At 40.1% G+C, this 20347-nt stretch overlaps 2 protein-coding genes across 2 annotated transcripts; both read right to left on the bottom strand.

Annotated features, from left to right (window-relative positions):
• Positions 1-8: 8 nt before the first annotated feature.
• cacna1sa (calcium channel, voltage-dependent, L type, alpha 1S subunit, a) lies at positions 9-15289 on the bottom strand. Its single transcript, XM_065243177.2, has 43 exons — positions 14874-15289; positions 13350-13455; positions 11479-11618; positions 10369-10508; positions 10129-10281; positions 9387-9592; positions 9203-9306; positions 8937-9082; positions 8778-8859; positions 8527-8687; positions 8224-8449; positions 7914-8121; positions 7710-7830; positions 7493-7607; positions 7304-7403; positions 7148-7217; positions 6930-7062; positions 6703-6832; positions 6567-6626; positions 6371-6477; positions 6211-6298; positions 6019-6126; positions 5883-5935; positions 5663-5809; positions 5368-5569; positions 5130-5288; positions 4938-5048; positions 4765-4848; positions 4628-4675; positions 4451-4477; positions 4067-4090; positions 3864-3983; positions 3656-3721; positions 3490-3581; positions 3110-3269; positions 2918-3045; positions 2679-2775; positions 2386-2590; positions 2183-2316; positions 1986-2111; positions 1712-1908; positions 1553-1634; positions 9-1474 (listed from the first exon to the last, which is right to left on the bottom strand). The coding sequence occupies exons 1-43, from the start codon at positions 15059-15061 to the stop codon at positions 1268-1270; spliced, it is 5361 nt and encodes a 1786-aa protein (XP_065099249.1). The 5' UTR covers positions 15062-15289; the 3' UTR covers positions 9-1267.
• A 684-nt stretch (positions 15290-15973) lies between these two features.
• Positions 15974-16750, bottom strand: LOC135721298 (achaete-scute homolog 5). Its single transcript, XM_065243487.2, has one exon. It carries the CDS (start codon positions 16593-16595, stop codon positions 16077-16079), a length of 519 nt encoding a protein of 172 aa, XP_065099559.1. The 5' UTR covers positions 16596-16750; the 3' UTR covers positions 15974-16076.
• Positions 16751-20347: the final 3597 nt, after the last annotated feature.

Below are 20347 nucleotides of genomic sequence, written 5' to 3' on the forward strand. Positions count from 1 at the left end.
CATATATCAGGAAACAAATTATACATTTAAAAATCAAGATGAACTAAAACATGTTTAGTAAAACAGTGTTAATATTTTATTTATTATTTGCTATGTTCTGTGTGAGTACATTTGATTTAATGCAAAACAACAATGTCACCCCAGAAGAGTCATATGCTGCAAAAATTACTTTCTTAATTAGTATTTTTGTCTTGTTTAGGTTTCTTAAAGAGCATCTATTTCATTGCTAAAACAATGTAATGTTGTGTATTTGGTATAATACAATGTGTTCACATGGTTTATGGTTCAAAAAACACATTCTTTTCCACACACCATACATTTTTGTAGCTCCAGATATCCCTGTCTTCTCATCGATCTGAAAAGCTCTGTGTCCCTGATTGGCCAGTTTATCTGTACGTTGTGATTGGCCTAAATACCTCTGAAGTCAGCTGGGAATTTAAAGCTCCCTACCATGTTTGAAAGATTCTGTCACAATGCAATGCTAACAGGAGTTCACTTACAGGCTGTGAGTCTGAAGCGGAAGGAATTATGATAATGTCATTCTTGTCTACGTCAACAAGCCCAGGAAGTTAACTGTTGCCTACAATCCGTGTGTTTGTTGTAGTCCAAGAAAAGAGATTTACGTTGGAAACGAAAACTTGCTTCATCATTTACTTTGGGGTTTGTACCTTTTGCATATCGTTAACATGTACTATAGACACTTACACACCAAAGGAAATCGTGAATCAGACGATAGGTGCTTATATAATGCAATTAAAGATTCATTTAAAACTGAATGAAATAAGTGAATAGCACTGTGAACATCGTCTGTTGAATTAATTCAGCGCAGGCCTCAAAGTGGATAAGTAGTGACTAGCTCCGCATTAGCTGTACACTTATTATTGCTATGGATTGTGGGATTAAAGGAGTGCACTTGACAATGTCCACTGTGATCAAGGACACTACTACAAATGGCCACCCCCTCAAATAGTGCCCTACATAAGTGTGTAAGGGGCTATTTCGGAAACAGCATGTTTTTCGACATCAGAAGTAGTGATACGCTAACATAATAGCCTGGCCGAAACTGGCCCAACTTCTGTCAAAAATCGTGTATTTTGACAGTGGAAAGTACTTTTGTGTACATTTGTCATTAAATATTGAAAAAACTATTATCTGTCAACTTGTCTGTGACAAGTCAAAACACTTTGCTGCAGTTCTCACAACTGTATTACGAGTCCTGATGATCCAATAAAGTCTCTATGGTTCATCCAGTGTCCTCAGATGAGCATTACACTTGGCAGTGCGTAACGTCTAACTGACAGGTTACTGTGTCTTTAAACATCTCTGAATGTCCTTGACGTTTGTTAAGAATGGCTGCCGAGATCCTCTCCAACACGTCGACATCCATGCGCAGTGATTCCGCCATCTCTGCCTTTGTTACGGATACAAAGTAGGAGTCGCATGCAAGACTCTCCAAACCCCCAGCAAACAGAGTCTGAGAAACAAACACAAAAATACTTGAAAATCACTCCAGATGATAAAAATAAGTTTTTACACAGCCGTGTTATTTCACCTCTTGTATAAGAAAGTCGGCTGCACTGACAGGACCGTAATGGCTGGATGCCCTGATGCCTGATGGGAAGTGTAGTTCATATCTACCAGATCGAGAGAGAGAGAGAGCTTTATTATGACTATCATAATATGACCAAAACTTATGTCATGTTGTATGTACCTCTGTATGCTCCTGGTGTTGTTTGTGTTGTTGTTATTAAAGTTGGCATGATAATTTAGATATGAAGGTGAGCCGGGTTCAGTCTCCTCTGGTCTACTGTCTGCGATCTGTAGGGGGCGCTGGCTGGTCACCTGGGTTGGCATAGGGGTTCCTCTCCTGAATGGATCCACATGATTGCCAAACAGTCCACCTGCTCTCTGTTGTCACAATGCGAGAGAAGTGAAAGACAGCTGATGGTAAATGAAACTATTTTTGTTTTCCGTTCTCCACCCACCCTGTAGATCCCCTCTTCTGCAGCTTCATCCATGGCCCCGTCCATCTCATCCTCATTGAGAAGATCTCCAGAGATCGCCCGATGCAGCTCTGGGGCGGCTTCATCCTCGATGCTCCTCAGACCCGCCTGACGGAGACAAGCGAATGATTACCGACTGCCGGATCATGAGGTTATAGACACGAAGAGAGATGTGTTACCTGTATCTCTGTGGTGTTCTTGTTCTTCTTGTTTGGCCGGTATCCGTAATATTCCTCCTGACGCTTCATGAACTTCCTAAAGTGATCCTGGATCAGGAACGTGGCGTAAAACTTTCCCACCGTGACCTCATCATCTGTAATCAACAGACGATATTATTATTCATGAGTAATGTGATTTTAATTCAGATTTACACAACACTGACCTCCGATTGGTGGAATGACCTGGTCCAGCAGTTTCATACTGGTGCGTTTCCAGATCTTCTTAATAATCGCCCGAAGCTCCTCATTGGCCTTTTCAAAATTACCTTCGGTTTTAATTTTCAGTGCCGTTCGGACCAAAGAGAACAGCGTGGCATTAAACGTCACTGTTCCGTCACTGTTTAGTGGCATGTTCATAGAAATTAATCTCTGAAAACAAACATGGCAACAAAAGTTGATGATCATGTTGTTGGAGAGCTGATAGTCAATGCATGTGTTTAATATGAATTTATCTCACCTTGCAGGCAACACGGTGAGGACAGAACTTTCCGAACCCAAGAGGCGGCTGGATTCTTCTCAGCAAAGTCACAACATCCAGGTGTTTAATGCGCCCCCTGCAGGACATCACCATACAAACACAACTGATGGTACTTGTTTCATTGTTATCACTCATAGTTACTATTAACAACCACCCACAAAACTCAGATCACACATTTCGTCAACCTTTCACAAAAATATAAAATCATGTTGTCTTACGTGGCCTCCGGGTCGTATTCAGCCCAGATCTTCTTAAACTCATCCAAATGATGCGGTCCCAGAATCGACCAATCACGGGTCAGATAATCAAAGTTGTCCATGATCACAGCCACAAACAGGTTAATGATCTACGAAAGAGTAAAATCAGTTCTCTGTTTCGGTGAAAGAAAGAAACTAAGAGGAAATACATACCAGGAAAGCACACAGCATGTAAAAACTCATGAAGTACAAAATGGCAAATCCAGAGCCGCAGGTGTACTCCTCTCCGGGCAGGTAATCTGATTTTGGGTCACAGCGCTGACCGTACAAACAGCCCAACATAATTTCTTGCCATGCTTCACCTGTGGCAGACCTGGGGACAGGTATATCTTTTCAGAAACACACAGAATCTGTGTTCTCATAAGTTACCTTTACATGCAACCAAATAATTGGTTTGTAATGGTATTAATTGTATTGTGCATGTGTTATGGGACTGCTTTCATTGCACCAAAATTCAACTGTGGCTTTGTTGGTAATATAATTTTCTATATATATAAATGCAACACAGTAAAACTTTCACACCTGTGTCCTACCTGAACAACAGCAGCACAGCCTGAGGAAACGTCTGAAAGTTGTTGTTGCGGTTAATCACAGATCCGTCTATTAGTGCGATCTTTCCGAACACCTGACAGAACAGACCCGTTATTAGATTTCAATGTGACGCCAACCCATATATAACTCTGAGTGTGTGTGACGTACCTGCATGCCGATGACAGCGTAGATGAAGAACAGCATGACAATGAGAAGCGCCACATACGGCAAAGCCTGAAAAACATTCACAGCGACCTGCGTCAACTTTCAAGGTATCTTACAATCCCTATTTTTGTGGACAAATGAAAGGGATTTTCTGCTGAATTACTCTCCAATTTGTTTGTGATTATATGTTTATGAAAGAGCCACAAAAGACCTGGAATGATTTGATGAAGGTCCACAGCAAATTCCGAATCCCCTCGAAACGATTCAGCAGTTTGACCAGACGCATGACACGGAAGAGTCGGAATAATGTGATAGACACGCTTATATTCTCCTAAAGAAAGAACAAACACAAGTGAAACCTTCAGGTAACACCAACGCAGATCCTCTTAGTGAGAATTCCCAATCTGAACTTACGTCTGTTGCAACCGAGTTCAAATCCTGAAACGAGAGAAAATAAATGTAAATAATCTTACACTGATGTTTGCAAACGCCAAACGATTTAGTACACAAGACCAGCATAAGCTGGAAGCTGGTTTTAGCTGGATTAAGGTGGCAGTAGCTGGTTTAAGATGGTCCTCCCAGCCTGGCAAAGCTGGTCAAGCTGGTGGGTCTTCCAGCCTGACCAGCTAAGTCCAGCTAGACCAGCTTAAAAAGTGACCAAAACACAGCTAGACCAGCTTGCTGCACAAGCAAAACCAGCTAAAACCAAGCTGGGAGACCAGCTAAAACCAGCTTGCTGGTCTTAGCTGGAATTTTTAGTAGGGTAATGCATTAAGAGAATGCTGAAACTAAACCTACATCTGGTGTCACTGTTCCGTTCACAGCCTGAAAAGAGAGAAACTGATGTCAGTTTGCAAACACAAAGTGATTTTGGTATTTAGTATCTGTACTGTTGCAGAAATGCTGGATAATATAAGATAATATAATCAGGTTTGTATAATGTTTCAGTGTAAAAAGATGTTTGTGGATATTTACAGGACATCCAGTGAGACAGTACAATCCACCCTGTTTCTCAAGAGCTGTCTGAAAAAAGAAAGTTAAGGTTAAGTTTAATCCTGATGTGGAATAACACGAAGAATGTGGATTCATTGCTTCACACCAATGAAACTTACACCAATTTCACTTAGTATGACGTCAACAATGCTGCCAACCACTATTATGAAATCAAAGACGTTCCAGGCATCGCCGAAGTAACCCTGTCAGAAAGAAATACTCATATTAAATGCAGTACTAGTATTAGTATTTAACCATTTATGTTTGGTGGTGCTCTGAATCAGGGACTCACCTTGGCTTTGAAGGCACCAAGTTTGAGGATCATCTCCACTGTAAATAGGACAGTGAAGATAATGTTCAGCATATTGGCCAGGTAATCAATGTGATCTGACTGTTTACAGTGCTGAAGGACAGAAAACGTGAAACACAGTCAGGATCCAACAGATTACAGGATTTATCATCCTCATTTCTACACATTTCTCACCTGCATCCCCAGACACATGGTGTTGAGCATGATGAGGAGAAACATCAGGTACTCAAAGTAACAGGAAGTGACGATGTACCACACCTGGTACTGATACGGGTTCTTAGGGATGTAACACCTCAATGGTCGGGCCTTCAGGGCATACTGAACACATTGGCGCTATAACAAACACATACATATGTGTTATAATCTGGAGTCATGTTACATCATGTATGAGTCAGTAAGGTGTGTGTGGTACCTGGTTTTTATCCAGCTCACAGTTTTTGTACTCCTGCTCTCCCTGTTCCTGAAAGGTGACAATAACAAAGCCCACGAAGATGTTCATCATAAAGAAGGCGATGAGGATGAGGTAGACAATGAAGAAGATGAAAATCCCAATGCGGTTGTTATAAATTGGGCCTCTGTCCTCCAGATTTGAGTCGATGGCTTTATACAACAACCTATACACACAAACATGATGTCATTTTGATATGACGAAAGGAAATCAAATACTGGGATGGCATGAGGGTGAGGATTGGCAAGTAATCTCTTACTTTGGCCAGCCTTCAAATGTTGACGCCGTGAAGAGAGCCAGCATGGCGTTCAGAATGTTATCAAAGTTTAAGTCGCTATTCATCCACTCGCGCTGACTAAGGACCATGTCATGAAGAGTGTTCTCCTGGTGTTTTATAAACGTTCCCCTAACAGAATAAAAATCACATCGGTCATTTAAGTTCTTCACATAATGGATAAGGAGTGAATGTTCAATTGTACCTGCATTCCACCTCCGTCATTTTAAGTGGGTCTGTGCAATAAAAAAATTTCCCCTAAAATAAGACACAATCATTAGAACATCATCACATAGAAACTTAATTTGTAGATACAGAAGATACAGTATAAGTTCTCTGACCTTGAAAAGCTGAACCCCGATGCAGGCAAACATGAAATCCAGGAGCATTGTGACTAAAACGATGTTGCCGATGGTCTTGATGGCTACGAACATACACTGGACCACATGCTAACAGAAACCAAAGATAGACAGATTGACTGAGAAACATTGATCTCCCAGTAAAACTGTAAACTAGTCTCGTAGATGACTCACCTTCAGACCTTTGGCTCTGTTTATGGCTCTTAAAGGTCTCAACACTCTCAAGACCCTGAGGATCTTAACCACTGAGATGGCACTTGACCTGTAGAGAGACACGAAGACCGTCACGAATATTGAAAAACTCTTCTGACACTATCTGAAGGTTCTCACTTACTCCATTCCCATGGACAGTAGGGAAACGCCAACCACGATCAAGTCTAGTATGTTGAACGAGTTACGGCAGAAAGAGCCAGTGTGTAAGAATGCGCCGTATGTGGTCATCTACAGCAGACAGAGGAACACTGAACAGATCACACAAAATCCACCTGAATATACAACCCAACTTCTGTTCCTCAGAACTCTCATCTCACCTTCAACACGATCTCTGCTGTGAAAACTGAGGTAAAGACAATATCAGCATAGGCCAGGACCTGCGGTGCAGGAAAGGTGGCAGTTAAAGGCAACGTCAAGTGCATATGGACAAGTCTAAACCTGTACATCCTTTACCTTGTTCCTGAAGGAAACCGGGTCGATGGGGTCCTCTGCAGCCAATGAGATGCTGCTAAGCAGGATGAAGAGGAGGATGATGTTGGTGAAGGTGGTGGCATTGATGATGCGATGGCAGAGTTTGCGGAATCTGAGCGGAGAGTAACACAAACCCTTGGTATATAGCCCAAAATTATTCAGTCATTGTGTATTGGAGACTGGAGTTTTGTGTTAAAGTGAGATTTTACTTATTCTGCGGGCCAAAGATAAAGAAGGAACTGGCCTCCGGCATGGGCACCACTGTTTCCTTCAACTGCAGATCTGCCATTGGACGAGGCCGAGGACTGCTGGGAATCTCTGGCTCTTCCTCTTCATCATCACCTAGACAATAAGTAAAGGTGTCAGGCATGAGATTATTCAAAATGTTGAATATAACCTTTTTCCTACTGTGACCTTCCTGCCTCACCTGGAAAATCAGCCGGTGGAAATGGATCTTTAATCTCGTTCACATTTGATTCGAATTCATCCACTTTGAGCTGCAAAAAACACAACTTCAATCAAGCAGATTGATTTAACTAAGCAGTTTTAAGGTTTGAAGTACTTTTTGATTTTGACATCTCACCTTAGCTGTAGTGGGAATTCCTTCAATCTTGGCTCTCTGCTCGGCAAGTTTCTTTGCCAGCAAAGTCTTCTCCTCTTCACCCTTATCAGGAAGATTTTCTCTGCGAAGAAAGAGATGGAACTAGAAATGATTAGAAATGTTTCTTGTGCTGACATCGTTTTACTCTGCTCTTTGACCCGTGTCACTCACCTGAGAAGCTTTTTGCGTATCTTCTCTTCTGCCTTCTCTTTCTGGGCAGAGGTTAAGCTCTCAGCCTCTGCCAGGTTATCCACCGCAACAGCCAAGAAGACGTTCAGGAGGATGACTGTAGTTTATTACTCAAGAAAATTACAGTCTTGATGTCACATAGTAAATATATACACAGAACTGTCTACTGCAAAAATAAATAATTATTTAATATGGATACAGTTTCCACAGATGAACAGAATAATGAAGTAAATGCTGACTAGGATTCCAGGCATTGATGGACCTCCATGAGCCATGATTCCATCATACATGACAGAGTTCCAGTCTTCACCTGTCATGACCTAAAATCAAAAGAAAGATTTACTAAGAGCTTCTGGAAATCTATTCTTAGCTAAACCACTTGCGAATCATAAATATAAATCACCTGGAAAACGGTGATGAGCGCCTGAGGAAAATTGTCAAAGTTGCTACGGCGCACACCGCCATCAGGAAAATTAAACTTTCCGCCAAACACCTGCATGCCGAGCAGAGCGAAGATGACTATGAATAGGAAGAGGAGCAGCAGCAAGGAGGCGACGGAGCGCACCGAGTTTAAGAGCGACGCCACAAGATTACTGAGGGCTGTCCAATACCTACAAACAAACACAATTCAACTCAGGACAAGACTGTTCAGACTCTTCTCAGTTAGTTTTCAATCTTTACACAATTTTGTGATTGTGTCAAGAATCAAGTACCTGGTGATTTTGATGAGACGCAGCAACCGAATGCATCGCAGTACAGAGATCCCCATGACAGACATGACATCCATACGTACCAGAATGAGCTCCAGGACCCCCACAGACACCACAAAGCAGTCAAATCGATTGAAAAGAGATATGAAGTAAGACGGCAACCCCATTGCATACATCTTCAGAAACATCTCCACCGCGAACAAAGACAGCAGCACCTTATTTGTGTTGTCTGTGAAAGCAATGGTTTTTAGGTGATTGAAGCTTATCATTGACTAATGAATACTCATCAACAAGTATAATGTCAACCTTGGAAGTTAGTAAGGGCCTGGGACTGCTGATGGTGCTCGGTTGCGATGGCCAGGGTGTTGAAAGACACCAGCAATATCACCAGCCAATAAAAGAGCCTGGACTTCACCCAAACCCGACACTTCCTCCTAAAAAAACGGTTCCAGCGACGTGCGTGACGACTGAAAAACACAAACACGCACAGAAACCCAAAGCATGAAAGTCTTCCTGGAAATAAAGTCATTCCCATCAGTTTTTTTTGCTGTACTCACACATAAAACATGAGTTTGTTTAGTGCATCCAAATCATAGAGACTTTCTGTTTCAGATCCATCCTTCTGCAGCGGAAGAAGACCTGTGAAGATCCAGACAATCACACAGAGGACAATCTCAGATTTTATGACACCTGTAGTCTATGGGGTGTGTGAGTACCATGGCCTTCAAGGTCGTTGTCCATGACCTCAGCCTGTGTGATCCACTCCATGTATCCTTTCAGATCCTCATCTAACTGTTGTCTTTCCCTCAACTGCTGATATTCTCCACTGCGGGAACTCTTCTCTCTCTCCTTAGTGAATTCACTGACCACAGAGGACACAGAGGAAAATTTCTTGAGACAAATCTACTCGTCAATTACTTTGAGTATTTTGAAACATCATGACTAATTCTGTTATGATATAATGTCTGATGTTTGTACTGACCCACATAAAACTCCCAGAACCAGATTGAGGATGAAGAATGAGCCCAACAGAATCAGGGTGACGAAATACAACCAGGGCCACTCCATTCCGATTGCATCGTTCACCTGTATAAAACAAAACCTGCTGTCAGATCTCAGTCAAGCATCTGAGAACCACTTGTTAGGATCATATCAGGTTTACTGACCCAGTACAGAACATCTGTCCAACCCTGCGTGGTGATGCATTGGTATACGGTGAGCATGGAGAAACCCAAATTATCAAAGTGAGTGATGCCGTTATTTGGCCCAGGCCAACCCTTGCGACACTCTGTCCCGTTCAGAGTGCATCGTCGACCGCTACCAGTCAGAGCGCATGGAGATGGCTCCTCATTCTCCACTGTTGCAATAATATCTGTGAAAGAACAAAGCACAGACAATTAGCTAAAATAGTTTTGGTGATACTGTTTATTATATTACTTTTGAATTGTTATTTGCAACTGAATTCTGACCACACAAAAGTATTAAACATTTTAATCTCAGTTTGCTTTTCCACTGCAGTGTAGTACCGCTTCAAAGTGGGTGGGTTTATAGACATATCTTTATAGTTGCGCTGCCTCTACTACTGTGAAATAACCGTAAACACAACACAGGAGCATTATCAATGGACTGTGTTCTTGATACTCGGCATGTGTTTGGGAACTCATACTACAAAGCGATGACATCACTTGGTTTGCTCAACGGTGCAATCTTGGGTTTAGCAATAACGCTGGTATGTGATCATATGAACATATGTCCATTCAAAATAATCTTGACACCATCTGATTAAAAGTCACTTCACAAATGGCTTAAAAATAAATTTTCTTTGTAGATGACACTTGCTCAGACATTTCTTTTTAAAGGTCCAAATATTCATCATCTCTCAAACAGGAATGAATAGATCTGTCTTACCTGTTCCAGTGTAGTAACATGTCTTATGCATTTTGCATTTGAAAAGCTCCAAGCCAATAATGGCGTAAATTATGACCATGAAGAAAACCAGCAGGGCGATGTGGAACAGAGGCAGCATGGACTTGAGAATGGAGCTCATGACCACCTGCAGACCTGGAGGAGTCATTACACTTTGATGAGCACACATCCATGAGGATTTGACTAGAGAGATGTGAGCAGAAACAGGTGACGATAACTTACTAGGGACCCCGGAGACGAGACGGAGGGGCCGCAGGACTCTGAATGCTCTCAGGGCTTTCATATTGAACCCTCCTTTCTGTTCCACTGGAGCCTCCACACCGCTGATGTTATTGATGAAGTCCACCACGATGGTGAACAACCTGAGAGGGATCACATGACATACTCTATAAAAGTACGTGAACACAAATTCTCTGGCTAAGCATTCTCTAAATCATGTTAAGGTACAGATGTACATCAGTTGTTATGTACAGAAATGTGTCATTCAAAGAGAGATATAGTGCGCATTAGCTTAAAAAGTTATCTTTAATAGCTAGTTGTTGACTTGAGGTCTGGTACCACCTTAGAAATACTAAGAACTAGGGGTGTAACAATACATCGATATGGATCGATGCATCAACAAAATGTTTGCAATACTATTCATAGATTACATTTTTTTTACGATCTGATGCAACGATTATTTACTGGTGCGATGCAACACATTTTTTTTTTAAATTTCCAACCGAGGTATCGTTCAATTAACGGTACAATGCATTGATAAAAAACAATGTTGATTAAAATTCTAGCGATATACTGCAATGGTTGAATTTCTATACATACGATACATCAATGTCAAACATAAAATATCGATATGAGGTACATTCATTTCAACACTCTCTGCATCTTTATTCCTTGATGTAACGTCTATCTATGCATTTTCCGCCAAAGCGCGCATTTTCGTTTGTTTACATGTGCTAGTGTCCGCAAGTGAATGCAATGCAGAAACAAAGTGGTTGTAGCAGCGAAAACACAGTGAAAGAGGCTTGTGACTGCTATCGGATGCAAATTTTGTGTTCGAAAATATTTTGTATTTGGAAAAAATTTGACATTCAAAAGAGTTTAATGTTCATGTTATACATTTTGGTTGCATTCGTGAGTTATTAAAAATGGCACGTAATATAAAAGTATTTATAAATTAATGGAATCGTAATTGCATTACAGAAACGTACTGATAAATATTGCATTACTGGTGGAGATAATCAATATCGTATCTGTCCTACTTACACCCCAACTAAGAACAGAAGGTATTTTTGTGTATTTGTGTAGTGTTGTGCATCTGTTGTGTGTGTTTACCCCATTGTCACAATGACAAAATCTAATATATTCCAGCAGTTTCGTAAATAGGCATCGGCGTGAAAAAGAAATCCATACGCCACGATCTTCAGGAAACATTCCATAGTGAATATGATGAGAAAAATATACTCAAGACTCTCCTGCGAACACAAACACACAGAAAACATTCAGATGAATGAAGCTGTCAGCACCCTAACACTCTCTGAGATATTTGGTGTCTGTGGTGGCTTTCTAGTTATGTTTTGACTTTGCAAATCTGTCTTGGCACGTACATTCTGGCAGATATCCATACGGACACACTTATGGTTTAGTGAGAATGTGGTGAAGAGATGCTACAGTCTGACGCTCTCCTCCGGTTTCATAAGCATTCAGAAAATGACTCTTAAACACTGAGACCTTTACAGCCTACATGACACCTACTGTTATTATAAGCTTCATCAGAAAACTAACCATGAATTGTCATCCAAATACTTTGTCGTGAAACAGATTAACAAAACCAACAAACCAGAGCATTCTTCAGTTAATACCACAGTAATGAGAATGTGCAGGAAGCGTATAGTTAGCGTGATGCTAATTTTAAAACGAACGGGTTACGTTCACATCACCTGTTTCATTCAATCACATGTGTCAAGGTCACAACACACAAACACTTACAGGGGTTTAGTGAAATAAATACACCCATCAATCATTCTGCTGAAAGCATTTTAAATATAACTTTACAAAAGCATGTAGCCGGACTTCACATGTGGCATTCAGAAGTTTTCGGGTTTATACAATCTAAAGATTGAAGTTTATATGAGGGCAAAGTCTATAGGTTGAGGTGTGTAAGGATGAAGGTTATAGACTAATACCCTGTAAAACCTGAGAGTTGGATTAATTTAAAGAATTTGGTAACACTGAGGGCTAGGGTTTCCCAGACAGGGTTTATCCTATTCCCAGACTAAGAGGCAAGTTCATTTTAAAACACCTTGTCCTGACTAAATTTAACATATCTCTGTGACTTTGTTCTGTCTTAAGATGCACACCTGTATTGTTTTTTTTGTAAGGTATGTTTGTAAAAATGTCTTAAATGACAAATATGAATAAGGCCTAGTCCTGGATTAACCTAAACCCTGTCCGGGAAACCGCCCCATAGAGTGTCACTTTAAGTGAAAAATTTTGAACAACTTAGGTAACACCATAATGAAAAATTAAGCTTTATTTAAAAATAAAAAAATAAAAATGTTAAATTAATCCAACTTTTTACAGCTTTTTTTTAGCTGGATTTCCATTACCCAGATTGTATGCACATTTTGAAGTATCGCATCATAAACAAGTGACGGAAAGCCAAATTTCGAATAAAAAAGTTTTTATGCCCGCTTGAGGTGTTTTTGGACTTATGTGAAAAAGAGAAAATGCTAAGAGTAATTGCTGACATAGGGAACATTAAACCCACGCGACTGATCGTCTAGCTGTATCAGCTAGAGTTTTCTTTATCATATATGGCGCTTGACGTCATCGTAATGCCCTTGCTGTTAGTGCCTGCATCAAAAATTCTGCATTCCTTCTTCTGTGCACAGCATTCAGTTCGGCAATTACAAGCTGCACTGCTAATAAATTTATAACTTGCCCCATTGCTACTTAATGCAGTCCTGTCTCTATTTCATACTGTTGCTTACTAGATTACCAATACCACCGTTATTTGCTCAAACAACTAATTTTCTTTTTTTTTTGCACATTTTTAAGTGATTTGTTTCATGTTTGGATAGAAACCCCATTAGTGTATAGTGTAAATTAGGGTGGAGTATAAAGGTTGAGTGAATGTAACATGTTCACATCTGAATTTAGGAGATGAATAATCCCAATCATCTAGTGTTGAATATGAGACTCACCAGGTTACTGTTGGTGCTGTTTGTATCTTCTTCAGGCATTGGGAGGAAAACGGCCAAAGCTACACAGTTTGCAAAGATGGTGAGGAGGATGATGATTTCAAACGGTCTGACACAAACATTTAAGAAAAATCAGATTTGATCATATTAATCACCATACGATCCTGTATAGCTCATATATATAGTGGTAGAGCATTGCAATGGTCATGGATTCAAGCCCATTCAAACACACTTATAACAATGTATACCTTGTAATGCACTGTAAATCACTTTGGATAAAAGTGTCTGCCAAATGCATACATGTAAATATTTCTATTTCGGTAGATTCTCTTTAAGTCTAAAGGCAGATAAAGTGTTACTGTAGTATTATATATCATACTCTTGTTATCTGTGTAAGAGACTGTGCTCACATTTTCTGAGCTTAACATGTCTGTATTTAGAGATCTGGAGAAGACAACAGCTGTTCTCAGAATATCAGAGCACCGATGGGCTTTAACACTGACGGTTTACACACCTCATACACATACACGCTCGACAGAGTCAATGAGACCTTACTAGACAGTTGCTTGATTCTGACACTATAGTTAACAGACTTTAATAACATGTACATGAATAGCTTTACTGTACGTTGTTCACTGATAAATCTCTATTATTATTTGTTACTAAGAAACAAGAAGCGTTTTTATGAAAACTTAATTTTATATAGGCTTTAGGGGCGTGCACACACGTGGTCGGCGTATGTTTTCAGTGGTTTCCAGAGCGCTTTTCACAAACGTCAGCAGCTGCTGGGTTTGTTGAAAAATTTTCGACTTTAGGTGAAACGCTCGGCTCGTTAATGTCACTTCTTAATCAGCCGTCCAATCACAGTGGAGAAGGATAGGGACAAATATCACAGCAATCAACCGGTACATAGTTCAACACCTGATAAACAAAGCAGGAAGTATAGCAACCAAAGCTCTTAGCTGAAAAAAGCTGGCAAGCGCCTACAGTCGGCGTCCGCCTGGCGTTTTTAGACGCGTTTAAACACTTTGGTGTACACAACGCTCCCTTACAGTGATTTTACTTAAGTGTCTTTTTAATTTAAAAGAAAACATCACAATAATCCAACTTCACTTTTCATTCCACTGACTTCTATTCATAGGTATGTGAATGCGTCAGACCAGAAACGCACACTTGTGCGAGGATATATCGCATTTCGCTGCATACCAATGTTCAAGTGTGGTGATCTCTGACCTGCACGTGGAGTAAGTGGAGTAGAGTGGCCAATAGAAAACTTGTACGTCACGGCGTGACCTTTCTATCTACTAAAAAGCAAAGATAGATGAAGCACTCCCAGGCCGTATTCGTAGCAAAGTCTGAAAAATATTTGCATGCTCAAAGTCCGACACATAATATAAAATTTTGGGCTAAATGCTTTAACATGCACATAACGCCAAATAAAATTTGCTAATTGGCTAATTAATTTGGTAACTATTTTACTGTGTTACAACATAAATATAATTAAAACACATTTTAGTTAAAGGATACTTCCACTCTACGATGTTGATACAAGCCTTGCGGAAAGGGTTCTTCAGCGTGAGGAAGAGGAGGGATCGCGCAGGACGCGGGTTTCCTCCCGTGGCCTGCAGTTTTTTCAGTTTTTCTCTCTGTTTTCTCTTGAGAGTCTCTTCATCCATGATGAAGGTGCTCATGGCTGCTTCACCACCTCCCTCCATGATTCAGTCCAAACAAGAGCAGGAGGTGCAGGAATTCTGGAGATCAGGTATTCAGTAGTTCGGAATAAAGTCGTTTTTTTTTGTGCCGTCCTCGGGTCTTGAAAAGTAAAGTTTATGCCACCATCTGCTTTCCCATCTATCTCTGTGCCTGTCTATAAGTCTCTGAATACACTTCTCTCACTTTAACACCCAGTCTCTCTCTCTCTCTCTGCTCGTGTTTGGCTTGTACTGCAGCTGACTTTAAAAATAAATATAGACAATGCATGTCACTCACTTTAACTCTCTCTGTGTGTGTGTGTGTGTGTGTGTGTTACAACAGAGTATGATACAGACATAGTCACATAGTATTGGTAGGACATAACGCAGAAATAACTCACCTCCCATTGGCCTGCTGTGTTTGGACAAAGCGACATCACAGAGTTGCCAAACCAATCAGCTCACAGATGAGATCAAAGATAATTCACTCTGTCATCTTTGGTTTCACCTTACAGCTGAATTCATGCACTTAATCACATTGACCTTATTATTATTGAGTAGCTTAAAAACTGTACAGTCTTACAAAACCTGTCAAGAAATGTCCAGGTCGTGTTTCACTCCAAAATTAATAGACATTTCCATAACAGAAATGGACAAAGATAGTAAGAGAGTCCGGGGCGGATCTGGGCCGATTCCGCTCCAAAGTTGGCGGATCCGATGTAGGTCCGCCCCGGAGTCTATTGATATCAGGGAAGCATCTGGACGCAATACTGTATAGGGAAAAAGATAATGTTAATAAACACTTCATGTAAAACTTAATTTTAATTTAGGCTGAAAATGACCTTGACGTGTTTTTAAACCCAGAAGACAAAAATTTAGTTCAAGTATAATTTAATGTTTATTTAAATTCAGTATTCAGTAAATACACAAGCAAAGTTGACATGAGCACTGAGAGTTCAGTTCAATAGGGTGCAGTGTTGATTTCAGGGCTTTTTTGGGTGCATTGACCCTTGTGCCCTTCGGTGAGTCTGAATGTCTTTTAACTCCCAGCAGACTCCTCAGAGGAGGTGTCAGAGAAAGACAGAGGTGAAGCCGCTCCTACATTCTCCTCTCCTCTCTCTGGTTTCTCCACCAAACTCTGTAAGTATTTTATATAGCGGATGGCAGCCCGTAGCGTTTCCACTTTGCTCAGCCGTTTGTCCGCCGTGCCGTTGGGCAGGTGGTCACGAAGTTTGGCGTATCCCTGGTTCACACACTTCACACGTTGACGTTCCCTCTCGTTTCGCTTCTGGATGAATGCCGGCTCGAACGGACATTCATACATGCCCAAACCGGCATGGAACGGCGGCAGGTACGACAGCAGCGTCGCCCCACCGCAATCGTAAACTCCCTGTTCCACACGGGCCGGATATAAGAACAGAGGCAGCGAGCGGCCCAACGGGTCCGAATGAAGATGAGAGTGCTTGTCATTCCCTCTGTAAACACCAGACGGTGCAATGCCACAATGAACGCCGCTCCTACTGAGATGACAATGAGTGTCTGGTAGAGGTGTGTCCATATTGAGATGAGACGCTCCCAACTGGTACTCTGCTGTGATAAATTTATCTAAAGATGTGTGCGTTCAGATGGATTAAACTGTGTTTCCTGAGATGAGGAAGCATCATCCTCTTCCTTAGTTAAATCCCCATCTCAATAACAGGGGCCTGTAAAGCACTTCCGCTTCTCTTTGAAACCCTGTGAAGGATTTTGAGAGAGACAGACTCGGTTTAACTTCAAACACACTTCAGATTAACATAATAACCATTTAGACAGAAGTTCAAACACGAGGGATAAACTAGCGGACGGTCACGGATTGGCCATTCAATCGCCCAAAAGACTCAAAACCCTCAAAACTAAAGACACAAAATATACTCATACTATAAAAAATAATGCAGCATGAAGTTTAAACAACTTGGTTTTTGCAAGTCAATTTAACCTACGATTTTAAGTTTTGACTTAACTTAAAATAACAAGTTGAAATTGTTTAACTTAATTTGTAAAGTTAAAGTAACATAAAAAATATATAATTTAAATAATTCTAATATGTTTCATATTTATAAAGTAAAGCTATTTTACTGACTTCAGCCAACATTTTTAACAGTTTTACAATTAGTTTTCTCTTTAACAGACTTTACAGAATGGAAAATTTAAATGCTATGTTGATCTAATTCTTAATGAATTTATAATGAAATGTCATGTGTGCTTGTCTGAGGAATACTTAGGAAAAGTTTTGAGGCCAAATGTTTAATTAAAAGAGAGATGAAATAGTTTTTTAATGAATGTGTAAATGCTTGGGGAACTGCATTGTAATTTATCTGACCCAATTGTGAACGATAAAAAAATTTTTATCCTGTCGGTGAAATCCAGACTAAAGTCATCAAAGTTCGACTTTACATGGATTTTAATTTCTGACATGGGCTTACTCTTACTTATATTTTCACCAAAAAATTTTAAAACTGCCAAAAATGACTGTCTTACTTAGTATTTAGGGGCCAAGCACCGAAGGTGCTGAGGCACCTATTGGAACTGTCAGTATTATTATTCTTCTTCTTCCCCAATGGGAGTCTATGGCAGCCCTATGAACCGTACGTAGGAAAATGATGAAATTTGGCACAGTTGTAGTGGTGGTCTTAAAAAGTCATGTGACCAAAAATGGGGTCTCTAGTCCTAACTCTATAGCGCCACCAGCAGTGCAAAAATTCAATGTTCAAATGGTTATAACTGCTGATCCGCTTGATCTATGAAAATTCTACTTAGTACACGTGATTGCTCTCCTCATGCTTGTTGTTTTTAATACCTTACAGTAAAACTCCACCCATTACAGTAGCGGCCATTTTGAAATGTACAGTATTCTGTTTATTCGCTACTCCTCCTTCAAATTTGGTTCAATTGTTATGAAATTTGGCACAGGTGAACTTTGGAGTGAGCCGCACAGAAATGACCGAACAGAATTTTGATATTTATCTTTGTTCAAAAGTAATAAATGCGCAAACTTAACGAGGTTGATTCAAAAATGGTTCTGAAGCTGTAGCTCGGTCATTCTTTGATCAATTGAAATGAAATTTGGTACAATTCATGTGGACCATGAACTTGGGGTTCATGCCAAATTTGGTGACAGCGCCACCTATGGGTCATGAGATAGTAAAAAAGGCTATTTTTGCGCATAACTTCTGAATCGTTTGTCAGAAAATTATGATATTGGTGTCTACGGATTCCTTACCTCATGCCGCATCTGTCGATGTGTATTATGCCGGGTTTGACCGAACCGCCTGTCCGCCATTTTGAAATTTGTCATAAATTGTTATAACTTTTGAAGTATTGGATATATTGGCGCAAAAATCGGTAGGAAGCTTTGGCATGATGTCCTGATTGTATCTGGGAAGTCAGAATACAGCGCCACCTAGGGGTTATAAACTATAACAGTTCTTATAGAACTGCTCATAACTTCTGAATACTTTGTCGGATATTAATTTTCTTTGTGAAATTGTATTCACTGGTTTATGCCGATTGCAACGATACCTCGTTTGTCATTTTCCATCATTCTGTTCATGTGTTATTGTAAGGCATATGGTAAATGATTTTTTCGCTACTCCTTTTACAAATTTTGTTTATTTTATGCCAGGTTCTGCTCGTATAATGTTTGGAGCAATCCGCACAGAAATGACTGAACAGATTTTTCTTGCACCTAGGAATTTTTTTGAGAAAAACCTCTGTAAAGTTGATCGTCCCTGTGATGTTGTCTATTTGTCATAGTTAATTACTTTATATTACATTTTATAGCGTTACTCTACGGAATGTTCTTCTTGTCTTCAATCTCACTTGAGCTTTTTGATTCTCATATACATTGTATTTCTGTGATTTCTGCTCTGCGGTGTCATTTCTACATCTTTGGTGATTGGCATATGTCAATGCTTGCATTTCTGTAATCTCTTTCCTGCTGCCCCTTGAGCTGTGTCTGCTGAGTGGCGCATCCACTAAGTCGTATGCATAGAGATCCTGAGTTCATGGGTTCGAATCCCACCTGAGGCAGGTGTTAATTTCTTCTATTAAAGTTTTGTTCTTTCCCACCTATTCTTCTTGACCTGTCTGTAGTTCACATATGTTCTATTTTTGCCATGTTTTCTGTTGCTGCTCTGCACTGCGGTGGTTCTGCTCTGTCATTGCAACGCTTTGGGTACTTGCTGCGCTTTGTGTTCTTGATGCACCTTGGGTGGTCAGTGAGCATTGGGTGATTGATACCTTCTATGTTGCTTGCTGTGCTTTGGGTGCTCATTGCGCTAAAGGTGCTTGGCCCCGAATCGCTGCTTGCAGCTATATTTTTGTCTTGTTTTCAGTACAAATATCGAAAACTTCTTAGATCAAGATGGATTTTCTTGATGCTCAAAATGACCTAAGAAAATAAGTCTAGTGTTTAGACAAAATATATACAATTTAATTGAATTTATGCTTAAAACAAGCAAAAAGAAATCTGCCAATGGTGTAAGAAAAAACTACCAAAAAAAACTTTCTTAGCCCATTGGCAATTATTTGTTTCCTTAGGTAATTTTGCTCAGCAAGAAAATGAATCTTAATTTAAGAATTTTTAAATATTTGTACTGAAAACAAGACAAAATTTTTGCAGTGTACCTTTTAAGTTTATGTAGAAAGTAAACTCAATCAGTTGAGATGAGTGATCACAAGCAGGGTAAATTATATACAGAAATGGATAAATAAAGAAATTGCTATTTGATATTATTAAAGAATAGTGATAAAGAGTTAAATATTGTGATATTTTACCCTATTATTAAGATGTTTTCTTTGATATAGAAACTTAAACATCTTGTTAATCACGTAGATGAAGCATCTGGAAAGTTCTTACCTGAGGAAGATGAGCCGGTGAAGATCTCTCCGTATCCTTACACACACCTGAGTGATGTTACAGGTGAGCTCTTACACCTTTACCTGTAGCTCCGCCCCTCTGACGAGTGTGTGTGTGTGTTTACACTCTTACATGAACATTTCAAAGGCAGGATGAGTCTCAGGAAGAGATGGATTTTTGTTATGTGTTTGGAGTCTGAAATTACAGCAGGGTGCAGACAGCTGCAGACAGTTACTTACTGGTCTCAGATCTGTCAGTCAAACACCAAAACACATTGCACATGCGAAGATGTGAAGTTCAACATGGACATGACTGCAGTTAAACTCAACCAGTTAACAAACATGATGAGACTGTATTTATCATATACAGTGTATATAAATGTAAGTATTATTAGGTAGATAGATAGATAGAGA

The sequence above is a fragment of the Paramisgurnus dabryanus genome, chromosome 24 (genome assembly GCF_030506205.2).
Source record: "Paramisgurnus dabryanus chromosome 24, PD_genome_1.1, whole genome shotgun sequence".
In the NCBI taxonomy this organism is placed as follows: domain Eukaryota; kingdom Metazoa; phylum Chordata; class Actinopteri; order Cypriniformes; family Cobitidae; genus Paramisgurnus; species Paramisgurnus dabryanus.

Coding starts and splice junctions, on each gene's coding strand:
- cacna1sa (XM_065243177.2), bottom strand. CDS start 15,061: ATGGAGGGAGGTGGTGAAGCAGCCATGAGCACCTTCATCATGGATGAA. Junction 10,282..10,368: donor TCTCGTCTCCGGGGTCCCTA/GTAAGTTATCGT, acceptor TGACTCCTCCAG/GTCTGCAGGTGGTCATGAGC. Junction 8,450..8,526: donor GGCCCTTACTAACTTCCAAG/GTTGACATTATA, acceptor TTGCTTTCACAG/ACAACACAAATAAGGTGCTG.
- LOC135721298 (XM_065243487.2), bottom strand. CDS start 16,595: ATGGACACACCTCTACCAGACACTCATTGTCATCTCAGTAGGAGCGGC.